The following is a 17276-nucleotide window of genomic DNA, read 5'->3' as shown; positions in this document are numbered from 1 at the left end:
CTGGCTACAACAACTATTAGCTCAATGTTGATTAATTAATGTCCGTCTCTCCTCTAATATGACTTGCAATATGGCTGGAAGGAATGGATACATTTCTTTAACCACAAAAAGAGAACAGTGACACAAACCAGTTGCTTCTACCCTGTAAGTACTGAAATGCACTGTATGTAAGTACTTCCTGCTATAAATCCCTATCTGATTCATTGAGCTTTAGCAGGAGATACAAGGTCTTTCTTCAGATTGAGAGTATATCCAACAGCTGCAGTCCACTGAATACAAATCTAATTTGGTGCCCTGTATCATAGCTTTTTGCTTGCAAAATAATCTAATAATAAGCATCTAAAAAAACATTTGGTGATCTGAATTTGTATAATAAATATTTGCAATGAAAGCTGGCAGTGTTGTCCAATACCAAAATGATTAAGGGAAATTGTGCTTTTGTACTACTCTCCCCTCTCCTTTGGGAAAGCTTGTTGTATCTTGGGAGTCTGAGCATGTGTGCTGGCGTTTTACAGGCTGGCATATATTATCAAGACATGAGAGCTGAGAGTCAGGAGGGGCAGTAGGTACCATCTCCATTTTGATTTCTGGGAAGGTCTGGGCAGGATAGATAATCTTCAGGTGCTCTTCAAACAGCTCCTTCAGCTTTTTGCCTGCCATGGTGACATTAGTGTCAGCCTGTAATGCAGGTAAAAACAAGAAAGATCAAAACAATTGATCAAGTGTCAAAACTAAATGCTTTTAGAGCTGATACACAAAAAGTGCATTTTGCAAATAGTACCTCACTGAAGACTGCAGAGTTCCCAAAGATGAGTCTGATGTCTGATACAAACTCTGCAGTGCTTTGGTAGCACATGATCTGCTTAGCCTCCAAACGTTTTTTCACAGTGGAAAGATTTGTTGGCCCCTTCATAGTCAGACTGTTACTAGCACATACCTACAGTATTTAGAAAGAGGGAGATAATAAAACAATAAAACTTCATGGGCAGATGGTGAAGTAAAAATATGATTAATAGCTCATACTCATAAAATATTACATGTCAGCACTGTGCACTAAAGGTTATGGATTTTTTCTTTTCCTTTTTAAACATTTTAAGGCTCCACAAAAATATGTAGTACATACACATTACATACAGTATGTAATCTATTGTCCATTGTTTATTCCTTGTAATAACTTCTGCAAGATGTGTCTGTGACAGCAAGATCAATCTTTGTATATTCACAGTACATGATTAAAGCATTCACTGGTAAAAAAACAAAAAAACAAAAAAAACAACTGCAAATTTCATATCATTAAAATTACAGTTACAGTAACTCCATGTGACATTAATCCTGTAAACTTTTCTTCTGTCAGGAGCCATGCTTTCACACTCACCGAGGGGGATGCAGGCTCTCGCAAGTATGAACTCAGGTCACTGCAAAACAAGTGCAGCAACAGCCTCTCACACTTCTGCAGCATTAGAAAAAGACATCTGACTTACTACACAAAGTAACCAACAAACTACCTACACTCATCACTTTGTGGTCATAGTTTTGAATCTACAGTTGATGGTATCTGCTTAGTTATAAACATACATCTATCCAGTGTGGGTCAATCAGTATTTACAATTCCATGCTGTTAGGTTTGCATCTCATAACTTATTTGAGCCTGATCTGATTGTTATTAGCCTCAACACTGATTCTTAGTAGTTCTTAAATTACTGCAAAGCACGACATCTAGTGATTTATTGCTTTTAAGATATTTTGATTAACATATAATTGTAATACAAAAAGAAAATATGTCAGAAAATCTAGTATTTTCTTATCTCTCTTGCTATTATTAACTACTTATTCAGCTAAACAGTATATTTGCTGGACAACAGTAAAAGCAATATGGTTGCTAGGCTCACAGTTATTAAAGGTTATTTAAAGTGACACGACACCCAGAGTCTATTTACACATGTTAACTCCCTATTTGTGAAAGGTAGCAGTTAAAAGTTTATTGTTTTTTCCTTCATGTAGCATGCTCAAAGTCGTCAGTGAGTTTTAATGAATTACAACAGTAATCAGTTTTCACAGTGGGGAACAAAGTATCACATTATCCACAGAAAACTCTTAAACCACCTAATTGCTGTCTGTCCATATGCTAATCCTCACCTCCTTCTCATTAGAGATGTTAATGTATGAACAAATGAACATGTATGAACATTGCATCTTTAAACTGAACTGACTGTACGGAATCACAATTATCACTGACTGAATCCGTAGCTTTTAGCTGTGGGGCTCTTCTCACTGGCGACTGAAAGCACTGACGTCAGCTAAGCTGTGATATACAATAATACTATAATGATGTCATTACTGTAGCAAATAGACTGCTGCAGAGCTACCTTATAAATATGGCTTGTGTAGGCCTGGTTTTATATTGAACTGAATAGGGAACGGACTGAACTACTACTGGATTGACAGAATCAGAGCTAAATCACAGACGTGTTTTTCAAGCCAATCAGCATTACTAAAACTGTATGACTTAACTGACTTTAAATGCCTAACTTTAACTGATATAAGGTTCTCTCAATGTGACAATCTAACCATTTCTTATTATATCTTTATTGTAACAAAATTATTATAATTCATATCATTTTAAAAAAAGAGTACTGACTCGTTTGTCCACAGGGGGGAATCCTCCTTCAGAATCTGGCTCCTTCTTCACTGTTTTGGCTCCAGGTTTGCTTTCACAGTCATACTCCATCTCAGGCACAAACAGGTCACAGCAGAGAGAGCAAAGCCAATCCCCACTAAAAAAAAAGACAATACAAAACCCAGTAAGCAGGGAAAAAACTAAACGTATTGTTAAGTTTAAGGGTAATCTTCTTTTATCAGGTGATCACAATTTCTTGATTCTAATACAAACATGAAAAAAATATATAAGTAATACATTTTTCATCTCAAACCAATGAAAAGTAAATTTCATTTGACAAAGCTTGCCTGGGAGAGTTGAGGAGAGCTGGAATGTGGCATGTAAGGTGAAAAACTCTGGAACACTTATTACAGCACAGCAGCTCTACACCAGTGTGACACACAGCACACAAGACTTCATTAGGGTCTTCCAGCCGAGCTTGATGCTGGTCTACCTGCTGTTCGCCTCCCACTGAACGGATGTGATTTGGAACATTAGTATTACTTTGGTCCTGTGGGCTACTGGGAGGCTGTGAAGGGCTTTGGGGGTTGTTATCTATGCTTTGAGGTGGAGTTGGGACTTTGTACCCCTCAACTTGGACACTGATTTGGTGTTGGTCACCTGTGCTGTCAGGAAGGCTGGCTTTTTGGTTGGCTTGTACCTGAAATTCACAACAAACAATGACTGATACAATTATGTGGCTGAATTTGTAGATGTATACTCAATGTGTGTCTGAAGAATAGTAAAACATTTTGGATAAAAGCATCTATCAAAGGTCAAATCTATATATGGAACACTCAGTGGACTGTAATAAAAGTGTATTGTCTTCTTACATAGCTGTTGTCATCATCTGGCTCATCTTTGATGACAATGATGGGCTCTGGTGATGACCTTCGTCTTTTCTTGACAGCTGAGCCCACTACTCCATTAGTTTGTGTTTCTGGAGGTTTCCAGGCAACAGTCCTTGGGAGCAAAACAACAACCAATTGGAATAAAGTGAAATCCTCTCGAGACACCAATGGCACAATGGGACTGAAGTCATATTAGGGTAATACTGTTTGGAATAACACAACATTTGGAGAAAACCTAAGCTAAGCTTTTGGTGTGCGTGTGTGTGTGTGTGTGTGTCTTTGTGTGTGCGTGCGTGCATACATGCATGCACAGCTGTCTCCTTACCCTGGTTTCTCCTCCTGGGATACAGCAGCGTACCCCGATGAATACTGTTGTCCTTGCACTTGAGAGGAATTAAAATCAGTGTGTGTTACTTTACCAAGAATACAACAATACATATAGTCAAAGGTACAAATGACATTGATCACAAAGACATACCATTTCTGTGTGGTAACGAAGGCTGTAAGCTCTGAGGATAGTTTTGTTTAAACGCATATATTGGAGCACTCGAATCATTCCTTCTGTTCAGATATGTGGTCTCCATCTAAACACAGCATTGCATGTAACTTATTACACAGAAAATAAAATGTGTAACAATATATTTCAGAAAGAGAAGTATTTCCCAGGTTTAACTGGTTCAAAGTTATTGGTGTACTGCACAATGAATGAATGGAGTCACTTGCCATCTGTTGTGGTTGAGATGAACTGACGCTGCCACCATTGATGGGGAGCGGTGTTATGTAGGTGTACAAAGAGGACAATACATCCATAGGTTTGGGCTGGTAGCTGGAGCTACTTGCCATACCCCTCAGAGGCTTCGAATGAATGAAGGATAAACAGGAAGATGAAGAGAAATGCTGCATTAATTCTACATTCCTGTCAAGCATGTGACAACGAAGGTGGAGATGAAAGGTGCACATTCATTACTCCTGTGTGGGTTGATGCCCCTTGGCAACAACCAGAACAGACAGGACTCAACCGTAAACAAAACACATAGATGTTTCAAGCAGATCTGCCTGAAACTTATTTTTAGCCTATATAATCTTGCAGGTGTACTTAACCTTTCTCTACCTACAGAATGTATGAAGACAAATAGCGCTTCTAGAGAATATTTACATCTACATTTACCCCATTACATTATACTTACTATATTACTGTTATTATATCACTGATTTTAACAGTAGAAATGGTGTGAAACAACAGAGATTCAATAGGTACCTTATCAATTCAGTTTTACCTTATGCAAAAGCTGATTCATGATACATGATTCCTTCCTATTCCTTTACAATTCATCAGATCATGGTGAAATTAAAGGAAAAAAAACTGCTACCTAGAATGCACACTGAAAATCTACTCAGCAGCACTGTTTCGAAACATGATTTATAGTAAACATGTATGATGCAAGAACACGGGTATATTTCTCTACTATGGGGAATGTCACAGAGTTCATTATGCAGCTATAACAGCTTGTTCACATCAGTATGATGCAACTTATGTGTGCACTTCGCACACCAGTACTGGCCTGTGAATGAGCCTATACTTCAGAGTTGGAACCAAAACACCCAGTGAACTAGACTAAACAACTTGGATGATGAGATGCTATCAACCACCTCTTATGGAGTCTTAGGGCTGTCCTGTGTCACATGTTGGCTGCTATTGCACTGCAGATTTAGATGTTTTATGATTTTGAGTCATAAGCTAGTCCAAGACTCAAATCTATCTTGACAAGGAAAGACATAAATTGCCCAGTATGTGAAGGCTGTCAGCTTTATTTAGGACAATTCCATCAGCTGTCTACTTGTTAAGAGGGCTTGTCAGTCAAACAGACACGTGCACATGCGCACTCTTATCACTCATACACAGAAATGCACACTAACCTGGGGTGAAAACCCAGGGCTTGGTAGGCTGCTAGTTGGACTGACATGGTTAGAGGGAGGAACCATAAACCTGCTGCCTTGTTGAGGAGGCATACAGTGGGAGGGAGAGCTTCCTTGTAGGGGTGCTGGGATGGTTCGCTGGAGTCGGACACTCTGGTACCACGTCCAGGGTGGAGGAGGTGGCTGGGGCTGCCAGTGGGTCTGAGGGTTCAGTTTGTCCACCTGCATCTGGAGTTGAGCCAGAGTATTATGGGGGGCTCCTAAGGCAAAGCTGTGGGGTGAGCCTGAGGGGCCCTGGCCAGGGTGGGAGAGCTGATGTGGGATACCCTGAAAACCTCCCAGCTGGTGTCCTGGTATACTCTCCACTACTAAAGAGCCTGAGGGGACATACACACAGAGACAGGATGAGCATAACAAGTACGGATAAAAAATACAATACAGTCAAAACCTCTCCAGAGAAGTGTAGTGAAGAGAGTTTGGGAAATAATACAGTTAAAGGTTTGGGAAGCATTTAGGGAGGAAAAAGTTAAGGAAGACTAAAACTGAAGATCATTTTATCAATTGAATTATTCATTGAAGTATAAATTAACCTGTTGAAACTGTTATAGATTTTTGTTTAGTGTATAAAATGTGGTAAAAAACACTGAAAAAAATGATCATCACAAGTTCCTAGAGCCAAAGTTGACATCTTGAAATTGCTTGTTTGGACATTCTAAAACCCTAAGATACTGAATTTACAGTGATAAAAAAGCAAATCTGCATATTAAGAAGGCACGAAGCATACAACATTTGGTATTTCACTATACTTGACTAAATCCATCAAGAAATTGTCAATATTTCTTGCATTTAATTTTCTGAACTCAAGCACGAATGAGTTGTAACTGCAACAATCTGGCAACGGTTTGGGACTGTCAAGCTCTGGGTCCATTGAATTCTTTTGAGCTTGCCTTCCAATTAAACATCCCTCATCAAATGCCAAAGGAGAACCAGCAAATCTCTATGAAGCAGTGTGATTTGCATGAAAAAAGTGTCAGCGAGTGATAGAAATACTTTTCAATTTTATTTCATTTTAGAATCAATTATGCACTAACCATTTGCTAGAATGAGCTGAGAGGTCCCAACTCCTATACACAAGCGACAATAAAATGTATTTGGGAAAACAGTGAAATACAGAAGGGACTGGTGTGTGGTAGAAAACCTATTCTGATGCCATGTCAAATTAAATAGCATGTGCACAACTCACTATTCTATTTAGATGTTGTTCAAAGAATATAACTGTTTAATCAGTGAGTTCGAAGTGTGAGTTGACTTTTGAGGAACAGATACAATAAGGAGCTAACAGTAACTTTTTGTGGATTCTGAAGGTTTTACAGTACAAATATAGGCTTCTAACATCATGTGAACATACCATGAACAGTTACTTCTGATGTGCACAGTGCTAGATTAGCTGTTATAACAAATACATATATCTTACCCAGATCAACATTTGAGGCCCAATAAGAGGATCGACACTGGAACCGTACAGTGCTCTGTGGTATAAACGAGGTACTGCATTTTGCCTGCAGGAGGTTTCCAATCTGAAACAGAATCTACAACAGAAGGGGTGTTATTAATAATTTTCAGAGGAGTGCACTTGTGTGTTACAAAAGACATATGTTTCCACTTCATCCAGCACAAAATAGATCAGGCTCATAACAGGAGTTTCACATTAAGAAAAGAAGACTGTGATGAGATAATGTGGAGTGGATAAATTATCAGACAAGACTTACCAAACGTTTACAGTACAAGAGGGCTGTTCCCCCATTCCTGGCGGTGGCCCATTTGGTGAAGCTGATGACATGATCCAGGTGTCTGGATAGATAGCCAATGTCCTCCTGTTGTTTTTGCAAGACACTTTCATGGTCCTTTGTTACAGCCTGGAAAACATGAATAAGTGAACATCTGCAGTGTGCAAACAGTTTAAGGTGATGTACTCTAGGCCTCAGGATAAGGCAGTCAACTTGTGGAAACAACACTAAAGTAAACCACAGGTATATGGCATGCAACTAATATGGTAAATAACATTACTTGTCATACCTCAAGTTGATTGACAAGCATCTTGCCTTTCTTGTTAATCTCAAGGATTAAACTGCAGATGGACTTCTTTATTTCATTGTGAATAGATGTACGGTTCTGATCAACTTGAAGTAGTCTGCAAGTATGAAGAGCATATGGCTTTCCAACACTGCTACAAACTCCGAGTGCCTATAGCTTTAGTTCATAGTTTCAGTACTTGCCATATGTGTGTATGTGGAAATACATACCCATTGTTTATGGTATTCGACACTTCTTCAATTACTTTCTTTTTTTCCTGCAGCTGTTGGGTCATGCTCTCCATGTGCTGTTTGTGGTTTTTATAAGCATCTTCCAAGAACTGGTAACTAATCCAAAAAGATTGTTTAAGAATAAGGCTGATCTTTTTCTATATTTTTCTTACTCATGTGCAGAGCCAAACCAGCAATGGATCTGATCCAATTTTACAAGTATTATGTCAATATCCAAAGTCTGATATGTCTTATTCCACTGTGCCATAGACCTCCGTTGTTGTCCAAAACTATTAAAAACACATCAGTGAGCCACAGTGGGTTGGACTGGGTGACATGTTCCTTCGTCATAAAGATTATGGTCACATTAGTTTGTATAGAAACAGTTCCAGAGACTGATAACAGAGATCACATTTTCAGTCTCTGGAGAGTAGTTCTGTGTAAGGTAGACATTACTGTACATGTGTGGGAATGCGGTTATGTTTACAGAGCATAGTTAGTTTGTAGTGCTACATATCACAACCTCTTGACTTTGTATTAAATAGTAAATTTCTCAAACAACTTCAGTACGAAATCAAAGGTCTGGACAACAACAGAGGTCTACAACACGGAAGAATATGATATATTAGGCTTTGGGTGTGCACAAAATACTTGTAAGTAGGATCAATTTATTGATGATTTGGCTCTGCACATAAGTTTTATTGACAATAAGAAAAATATAGAAAATCACAGGCGTTATCCTTTAAGTCAATGGACACAAGATACAAATATACAGAAATGATGTGCAATAATAATAGTAATGCATTTTTGTTAGGTTTCTGGCCCTATGATCACCATGATACATTTTGAATATCAAAATGTATATTCATGCATAGCTTATTTGTTTAAAAAAAACAAAAACAAAAAACACTGATGCTAACTTAAGGCACATCACATTGCACGCCATGGTTTTGATAAGTTGTTAATATCACACACAATTGAAATATTTACACAAGCAATCAAGCAATTGAATAATATTGTATTAGAAACTATGACTTTACTTGTGATCCTTGTGCTTGGCCAGTTGGCAGTCGCGACAGGTTAGCAGGTCACAGGTCTCACAGAACAGCTTCAGTGGCTCTTGTTTATGGATGTCACAGAAAACTGGCCTCTGAGTCGGCACATCATGCACCTCTGGAAAACAACAGAGGGCTCATCATTTGCATCTTCATTTGGAAGTATATGATATTATTTGTTATGTCCATTGCCTAGGAACTGTCACTTAGACCACACATCTCAACCTAATGCTTAAGGTAATGCTTACAGTAACAATTATTGGGTGTAAGAAAGAAGATTTAAATGCAACACAATTAACAACACAAGAGCAACATAAAGTAAATGTTTAAACATTGTTAGGCAATGAGTTTATTCTGTCAATATACACAATAATTGTAGCAGTAGTAATCACTGTCTTAAATGAACACCAGATGATGTCTGGACGGATAAGGGCAACAATTCATTTCAATTGACATCTGCCCTTAATAAGCAATTCCAGACATGTCACAGTATTTCACTGCCTGAGCAGATTTAATTTAGCAAACGTTACCACAAAATTGCATTTAAGATTGTGTAAATGTTAAATGGATAATGTTAAAATAAACTGTATGTTTAGTACTTTGCAAATTAAAGCTTAAAGGTTATTCCAAACACTAGCTGTAGTGATTTCATTTCTGACATAATTTATGTTCAATTTTGTTCTGCATCTGTTAAACATGATATTGGATTTCTAAAAAATAATCTACATTGAACCAAGGGCAAACAGTGTTGTGTTGATCTCACAATAGCTCTCTCCTTTGTCATGGAAACAGTGAAAGTATTGCTTTCCAGGAAAAATAGAGTTAAGGACACTAGTCCCAATACCTTGTGATACTTCTGTCTTCTGTCTAATGGTGTGGTCTTTGGTAAATTTGACTCTTTGGTGTGCCTCCACACAGGTGGCACACAGGTATTCAACACAGTCCACACAAAACCCGGCAGCTTCAGTGTTGTCATCACAGGTCATGCAGATCTATGGACAGGTTAGACAAGGCATTTAAAGGCTGACACATTCTCTGCAAATTAAATTCAATCTTATCTGCAAGAACGGTTTCAGACTGGGAAGTTTCTCTCTCAGACCATTTTAAAATATCATGACAATTAGCCCAAAAAGTGCCATGTGGTATGGTGTTGTTCCTAACCTGGACTGTCCTCTCCACAGTGCTGCTGGGAGCTTCAACGGAGTCCTTCACAAAGACGTTTTCCATCACATCTACCTCCATACACTCCTGCCTGCATACCGGACAGCGGATCACGTTGACTGGTATACAACAGGAGCACACATTTGGTCTAAATCAGTAACGTAATTGCAAGCAGTCCACGTATTTGTGTAACATTTATGCCTCAACACACAACAGCCTTGCAGAACCACAAGGAATGTTCCCTCTCTTACTTAAAAGGAAGAAGGTAATACCTTGTATCCAACTATGGTCATTGTTTGTAAACAAAGTGACTCACGTGGTTTGGTGGCGCTCTCAACCTGGGAGTTTGGCGGCTCTGTACTGGCCAAATTCCTCGAGGGCGAAGGCAAACATTTCTTGCAAAAAGAGTGCAAACACGGTAGAAGTTTGGGTTCTCGGCTGTGAAAGTTTAGGTCACAAACCGGACAGGTGTCCAGGTAATTTTGTCCGGTTGCTCCAGACTTCTCCTCTTGCACTGGCATGCTTTCAGCTTCGTTCTCAACGATGATGACAGCAGCATCCAACGACTCTTGTTTGTCTGTGCGTCCCTCCATTTGATGTACTTTCATCCAAATCCTATCCACCTCTGGCCAGATGTGCGTGCAAGGAGTGTACACACACAGGCGAGCAAACCAGGCTTAAGAGTCATTTTCCTCCTGCCCTTACCGTGGAAAGCATCTTCTCACACCTGCTCGTCCTCCTCACTCTCAGCCAGTTCAGTCTTTTTTAAACACAGCGCAATTAAAGAAATAATAAGTCTGCTCACATTACCTTTTCATAAAAGGCTAATGTATCGACCGGAGCGTGGCAAAAAAAGGGTGTCGCACGTTCGGATGCTGCAGATGTTGCTCAAATTGCATCGCACGAGCTCGTAGCTGCACAAGAGGGGTGGGGTTTAAAGCGCGCGCGCGCTGTGATAGGAGGAACATTTAGCTGAGTGATGGACGACCATCTCCACAGGTCAAAGGCTGATGTTTTGATAGGCTATTGTTACTAACCACTCATGGTTGTTAATTAACACAACATTATATATATAGATCACATTTAATGAAAGGCAAAGTTATATATATATATATATATATATATATATTTGCACTGACAATCTTTTGCCCACACCTCAGTGCATGTTCACAAAAAATATAAAAATAAACGATTTAAACCCTTTCCTTTATATCAACATCATGACCACTACTTAAATAAACTGAGGCAGAGAAATAACCACGTTATGTAATTGCACCTCTGCCCAATATACCCAATATACAGGATAACACTATCATTTTGCTGCTGAATATTCTCTTTTACTGGAGACCTCACAGTATGTTGAAAAGCTATACAATAATGACATAAGAGTATGAAGGCCAGGGGGCGGGGAGATTGAGTAGCTGACTGCTGGAATTAACCCTTTGATTTCACCCTTTTCGCAATTCAAAAATGCACTTTAAAACCTTCCAAACAAACCACAAAAGTTCTGTAAGTTCATCATTGCCAAGTCTGCCTGTTTGGATGTGACTTTGCTTGCCAATCAAATGTTGTCATTAAGAAGTTCTACAAATTGAAGTACATGAAAGTTTAAGGATCAAGGTGCAATGTTCAAAGTCATACAATAAATTACCTATTAAGCAGGCTAGTTCAGCACTTCTGTTCATCTACATTTGCACAAACATGAATCTGACTGCAGAAAACCACACTATTACTCTCAGGGATGGAAACCGTATTCCATTGCTGGGATTGGGCACTTATGGGGACCCTCGAACGGTGAGAAGGATTTAACATTTGGACATAAACAGGGCTTGTTAATGAATGCTTAACCAGGAGTTTCTGTGTAATTTGCTTGCAGTGATTGTGTCCTCGTAAAATTCATTTATCTTTAGAACAAGAAAGCACATTTGCACCAAACCAGGTAAAATATTGCAATATACAATATTATAATATAATGTGTCAATTTTCTGTGGATTTCCAATAGACACCGAGAGGCACAGCACTTGAGTGTGTAAAGCTGGCCATGGATGTGGGTTACAGGCACTTTGATGGGGCATTGGTGTATTTCAATGAGCACGAAGTGGGCCAAGCAATTAGGGAAAAGATTGCTGATGGAACCGTTAGAAGAGAGGACATCTTTTACTGCGGAAAGGTAATAAGTTCATATGTCAAGTGTTACATACTACTTGAATGAAGTGGAACGCTATTTAGTTTGAATTCATCATATTATTCCTAATTCCTGTTTCATGTTTTGGACATTTGAACATTCATCTTTAAACCATTTCCCAAAAGCTGAATATTGTGCTGTTGTCCACATTGAATTAACTTTAATGTTTTGTGAGCAGATCTCTGTTATCTTCCTCAGCTCTGGAACACCTTTCACCCACCAGAATTGGTGAGACCGACCTTGGAGAGAACACTGAAAGCCTTGAAGCTGGACTATGTGGATCTTTATATCATTGAGCTTCCCATGGCCTTCAAGGTTTCTAGCACACACATACACACTTAGATGGCAGTTAACTTATCAGCCAGTGTCCGGACATTGTCCTTACCTACAGTGATAGTGATAATGTTTAGTTTAGATAATGTTGTTGTAATTTCCCTTGTCCAAGGGAGTGGTCCAAACTAAGAAGAAACGTTGGTCTGAAAATTAAGAACTTTTGTTTGTCATATTTTTGTTTGATATTGCATGAAAACGGCACCCTTAAGTTGTATATTTATGCATAGTAGCTGTTACTGAAGCATATGTGTGGAATGTGGCTCATGCATTGTTTAAGTTTTGGGATAAGATTAGTCGGCCAGGGTTATCATTGGGCATATAGACTAGTTTGGCTAGTTTAATACACATTGGATAATAAGCTTGATGTTTGTTAGTTGTAAATGTTTGTATAAGTTGTGAGTTGAACCATGGAAGGGGGATTTGAAGCTAACTCCCACTCTATGCCTTCACTTATGTAACATTACAGCGTCACCATGACCAGATTATACCCATAATCTATAAGAAAGCACAAGTGTTAATGGAAATGATTAATTTGTGCTTAAATTTAAGCCTGGAAATGAATTATATCCTAAAGATCAGAATGGAAAATACATCTACCACCGCACAGACCTCTGTGCAACATGGGAAGTGAGTTTTCAACAGTCTTGTTTGTTTTTTTGTTTTTTGCATGATGTTTTTTCATATAATCCTGCTCATCGCCTCCTTGTTGTCTGTGTAAATGTTTAAATGATATATTAGTGTTTGTAAAATATGAATTTATTAGTGGTTTATCTTCCTTAACATTATGAAGCACATCAAAAATAGCTTTAATGTGAGTTTAAAATGTCATTTGATCGGGGGGATGCTACTTAAAATTGACTGTCCCTTCCCTCTCTTAAAGGATCTACAGTTATTTACTGTACATTCAGAGGTGCTTTGAATATGAGTATGTTATTAATGTCATCAAAGAAAATAATAACATTAAACCAATGAATCAGCATCTTTGAAATTGCCATGTGATATTCTTTCATGCTTCAGTACCGAAGCTGGAACATTCACTGTTGAGGTCATGCCATAAACACTCAACCTGTATTCAAAGATCTACTTTTTTCTCTTCAGTGCACACTAGTTTATGTTTTTCTACACTATCCCAGTGTGTCTCTAAAGACAATTACTCTAAGTTTTTGAGGGGATATACTATATATCTTTTCTTCTCAACAGGCTTTAGAGGCTTGCGTAGACGCGGGGCTGGTTAAGTCTCTGGGCGTCTCCAACTTCAACCGCAGACAGCTGGAACTGTTGATGAACAAACCTGGCCTCAAGCACAAGCCTGTATCCAACCAGGTGGCCGCTCCTTGTCTCTTTAGCCTTTCCCTTTTCTTGGGAGGACAGTCTGCCCCCATAGACATTAGAGATACAGTGGCATATAGTATAGTAGGCTACATTATTTGTGGCAATGCTCTGCTTTTCATTCAGAAAATGCAAAATAAATACAAAATACAGGCAACATACTAAATACCCATACTTGAATAAAGGATTTGCCATCATTTGTGAAATAATGTGTTCTTATAGTTAATTATATGATATCTATTATTTATTCTATGTGAACATTCCAGTGTGTAGAATTTAGCGGAATGGACTTGGCAGAAATGGATATATGTGTGTTTTCATTAGTATATAATCACATGTGTTTTCGTTAGCTTAGAATGAGCTCTATACATCTAAACAGAGAGCGGGTCCTCTGCCTGCCATGTTGCACCGCCATGTTACACAGTAGCACAAATGGACAAACCAAACACTGGCTCTAGATAGGGCCTTATGCCTTTTTCGTGAGTTTTGCGGCCACTGTAGGTTCTCCTACACGCTTGAAAGGAGAGGTAGAGGGGTTCATGTAGTTGCAATCGGCAACCTCACTGCTAGATGCCACTAAATCCTACACACTGGTCTTTTAATGAAACAATCAAAAACTATAACAAAATATATCTTCCTTTAGTTTAACTTGTATTAACAACAGTGGGTCTTTTTCTAAAAAATGTTTTTTGGATAGTAAGAGCAAACATGTACATTGAATAACTATTTGAATATCTGTGTATCTTCTTCTTACGTAGGTTGAATGCCATCCGTACTTCACACAACCCAAGCTTCTGGAGTACTGTCGTCAGAATGACATTATGATTGTTGGATACTGCCCAATTGGCTCCTCCAGAGATGCATCATGGTATGAAGATTTAAGGAGACATTAATTTTTCAAGGCTGGTCTGATATTTTTAAACATAAGTTGCTGACAGATGATTTTTTTTTGTAGTGTTTCCGCTGGAATTGCATTCACAGAAAAACCTCTGAAACAGCATTTTTAGACAAGCACATAATACTAAAATTCTCTGCAGCACTTATTTAAAGGCAGGAGAAACAGGGAGATTTGAGGGAATTCACAAAGAGAGTAAAATAACTTCCATTATATTAGTAGTGAATGTGATTGGCCAATGTGAAGTATTGCTTAAAAAGTCAAGAGTGATACTGCTTTTTCAGCCTAAACACTTAAATTGGCTCCTCTGTCTTTGGCTTAGGGTGAATTTAAAAAGTCCTCCCATGCTGGAGGATGAGGTGCTTGTATCCATTGGGAAAAAGTACAACAAGAGCAGTGCCCAGGTGGCTCTGCGCTTCAATGTCCAAAGAGGAGTCGTAGTGATCCCCAAGAGCTTCAGTCCTGAGAGAATCAAACACAACTTTCAGGTTTACTTAAGTACTTTTTTTTATCATACCAGGGCACATATGGATACATATACGTAAATGTCCTATTCATTAATTCATTTAAATTATTTTCACAAAGGCTACGTTTTCCTCATAGATATTTGATTTTTCACTCACTGATGAAGAAATGAAAGCCATTGAAGCACTGAACAAAAATATTCGTTTTGTGGAGCTGCTGATGTAAGTATAAACTTTGGAACATCCATGGGAAAGGTTGAACTGAACCAAATACTGAACCTAATCTGTATGCAACACAGTGTTTTTTATATTGTGGTGTAGTGCTTTGTGCAGTATATCAGTTTTCCAAAATACAATATGTATATGTGTCTTCTTCATCCTTATGCTCAAACAATAACACTTTTTTTTGGACACAGGTGGAGTGACCATCCAGAGTACCCATTTCATGATGAATATTAGACTTTTTCATTATTTATTATGTGCCAAATTTCCTGTGATACAGCTAATTAGAACAAAACATGAACTCTTATTCTTGTTGACATCATCGACAACCTTACTTCACCAATTAACTATTCAATCAAGTATTTTCTGGTACATTTTCATACTAAACACTAGAGGGCTCTAGTTCACAGCGAATGAAGAGGAACACACTGCCTTGAAGGAAAACATACAGTTCTAATGTGTACTGGTGAAGCAGTTTATTTGTTATTTGTATTTGTTTTGTTACATAAGGCACATGTAATTAAAAATATTTTAAATGAATTGATGCAACAGCTGTCATAAATAAAGTCTGGTTCGAAAATAAGACCTATGGAATTAAATGTGGCAAAATAAATCATATTTACCTCACTACATGTGGACTATGGCTTCTGCCATTAAATTTGTTTTCCAGTTACATCATAATGGCCATGTGATCTCTATATTTCAGTTCGAAGAGTACAGTAAGAAAAGTAGAGTAGTATCTGATTCTTTTTCAGGCACTGCTGCTTGTAATGTTGATGATGTTTAAAGGAAAGAATGACAAGCTTTGTTTTTATAGTGAGTGTGTCACTCCTGGTCTTCACATAAGTTAGCATAAGTTGTTTTTAAAACAATAAAAGCTGACTCAAGTCCTGTTCCAGGAAAAAAAATTTTTTTTAAATTGGCTTTGTTAGAGCAAACAACCCAGATATAGAAGTCAGTTATGTAACGTTGAAAGTTAGTTACGTAACATTGCAAAAATTAGGCACATCCTGTCTCAAAAAGATGCAGAGAAACTAATTCACGCATTTGATACTTATACGTAGGATGGATTATTACAATCCTTATCATCAGGCTGCCCTAATAAATCTCTAAACACTCCCCAGCTGGACCAAAATGCAGCTTCAGGCATACTGACAAAAATAGATCATATTTCTCCCATTTTATCTTCTCTGCACTGGCTTCCTGTAAAATCCAGAATAGAATTTAAAATCCTCCTCTCCTACAAAGCCCTTAGTGGTAAGATGCCATCATATCTTAAAGAGATTTTTGATATTAGGGCTAGCCCAGACTTGCTTTGCCTATACTGCTACAGTATAGGCCTGGACTGCCAGGAGGTTTTCCATGATGCACTGAGCTCCCCTCTCCTCCTCTAACATTGACTAACATTGACTAACATTGCCTGCAGGCGGGATAATACTTACAATGTCATGTTTTTTTAGAAAGCAATGCAATGCACTGAGATAACATGTGGCACAACAAATAGCAAGCAGGATCAGATTTTCATATTTAGACTTTTATTTGCATAAAAAAGGCTGGAGTCACACTGGGTGATGGTGCATGATGCTTCATGGTACACGATGGTATATGATAAACATATAAAGAAAAGGAAAAGAAAATTTGAAAAAAATCCACAATCCCATGGCAACTCGGCAACATGTGTGTGTGTGTGTGTGTGTGTGTGTGTGTGTGTGTGTGTGTGTGTGTGTGTGTGTGTGTGTGTGTGCGTGCGTGCGTGCGTGCATGCATGCGTATGTGCGTGTGTGTGTGTGTTTGTGCATGCCAGTGTGTTACGTTGTTTGTATATGCATTGTCTGTGTTTGTGAAACTGGCAGTTTTGAACTGTGAATGAAACCTGAAGGTTTGAGGTGACTAATGGTTATAAAC

The 17276-nt window shown here is 38.4% G+C and overlaps 2 protein-coding genes across 2 annotated transcripts; one reads left to right on the top strand and one right to left on the bottom strand.

Annotated features, from left to right (window-relative positions):
* Window positions 1-233: 233 nt before the first annotated feature.
* On the bottom strand, window positions 234-10953 carry LOC133982076 (transcription intermediary factor 1-alpha-like). The gene is made up of 18 exons (XM_062420989.1): window positions 10260-10953; window positions 9944-10062; window positions 9627-9774; window positions 8768-8900; window positions 7728-7844; window positions 7501-7615; window positions 7194-7340; window positions 6899-7013; window positions 5425-5801; window positions 4231-4362; window positions 3986-4091; window positions 3833-3890; window positions 3490-3619; window positions 2965-3317; window positions 2639-2774; window positions 1376-1450; window positions 782-937; window positions 234-678 (listed from the first exon to the last, which is right to left on the bottom strand). The coding sequence occupies exons 1-18, from the start codon at window positions 10549-10551 to the stop codon at window positions 421-423; spliced, it is 2967 nt and encodes a 988-aa protein (XP_062276973.1). The 5' UTR covers window positions 10552-10953; the 3' UTR covers window positions 234-420.
* A 633-nt stretch (window positions 10954-11586) lies between these two features.
* LOC133981697 (aldo-keto reductase family 1 member D1-like) lies at window positions 11587-16001 on the top strand. The gene is made up of 9 exons (XM_062420518.1): window positions 11587-11737; window positions 11946-12113; window positions 12327-12443; window positions 13011-13088; window positions 13662-13784; window positions 14549-14658; window positions 15008-15173; window positions 15289-15371; window positions 15566-16001. Exons 1-9 carry the CDS (start codon window positions 11645-11647, stop codon window positions 15606-15608), a joined length of 981 nt encoding a protein of 326 aa, XP_062276502.1. The 5' UTR covers window positions 11587-11644; the 3' UTR covers window positions 15609-16001.
* The last annotated feature ends 1275 nt before the right edge of the window (window positions 16002-17276 follow it).

Source organism: Scomber scombrus, chromosome 6 (assembly GCF_963691925.1).
Source record: "Scomber scombrus chromosome 6, fScoSco1.1, whole genome shotgun sequence".
Lineage (NCBI taxonomy): Eukaryota > Metazoa > Chordata > Actinopteri > Scombriformes > Scombridae > Scomber > Scomber scombrus.
The sequence above is the reverse complement of the archived record's forward strand: the minus strand, read 5'-3'. Positions and strand labels throughout refer to the sequence as shown.

Coding starts and splice junctions, on each gene's coding strand:
- LOC133982076 (XM_062420989.1), bottom strand. CDS start 10,551: ATGAAAGTACATCAAATGGAGGGACGCACAGACAAACAAGAGTCGTTG. Junction 7,341..7,500: donor TGCTTGTCAATCAACTTGAG/GTATGACAAGTA, acceptor CATGTTTTCCAG/GCTGTAACAAAGGACCATGA. Junction 4,092..4,230: donor CATCTCAACCACAACAGATG/GCAAGTGACTCC, acceptor TGCTGTGTTTAG/ATGGAGACCACATATCTGAA.
- LOC133981697 (XM_062420518.1), top strand. CDS start 11,645: ATGAATCTGACTGCAGAAAACCACACTATTACTCTCAGGGATGGAAAC. Junction 13,785..14,548: donor ACAAGCCTGTATCCAACCAG/GTGGCCGCTCCT, acceptor CTTCTTACGTAG/GTTGAATGCCATCCGTACTT. Junction 15,174..15,288: donor GAATCAAACACAACTTTCAG/GTTTACTTAAGT, acceptor TTTTCCTCATAG/ATATTTGATTTTTCACTCAC.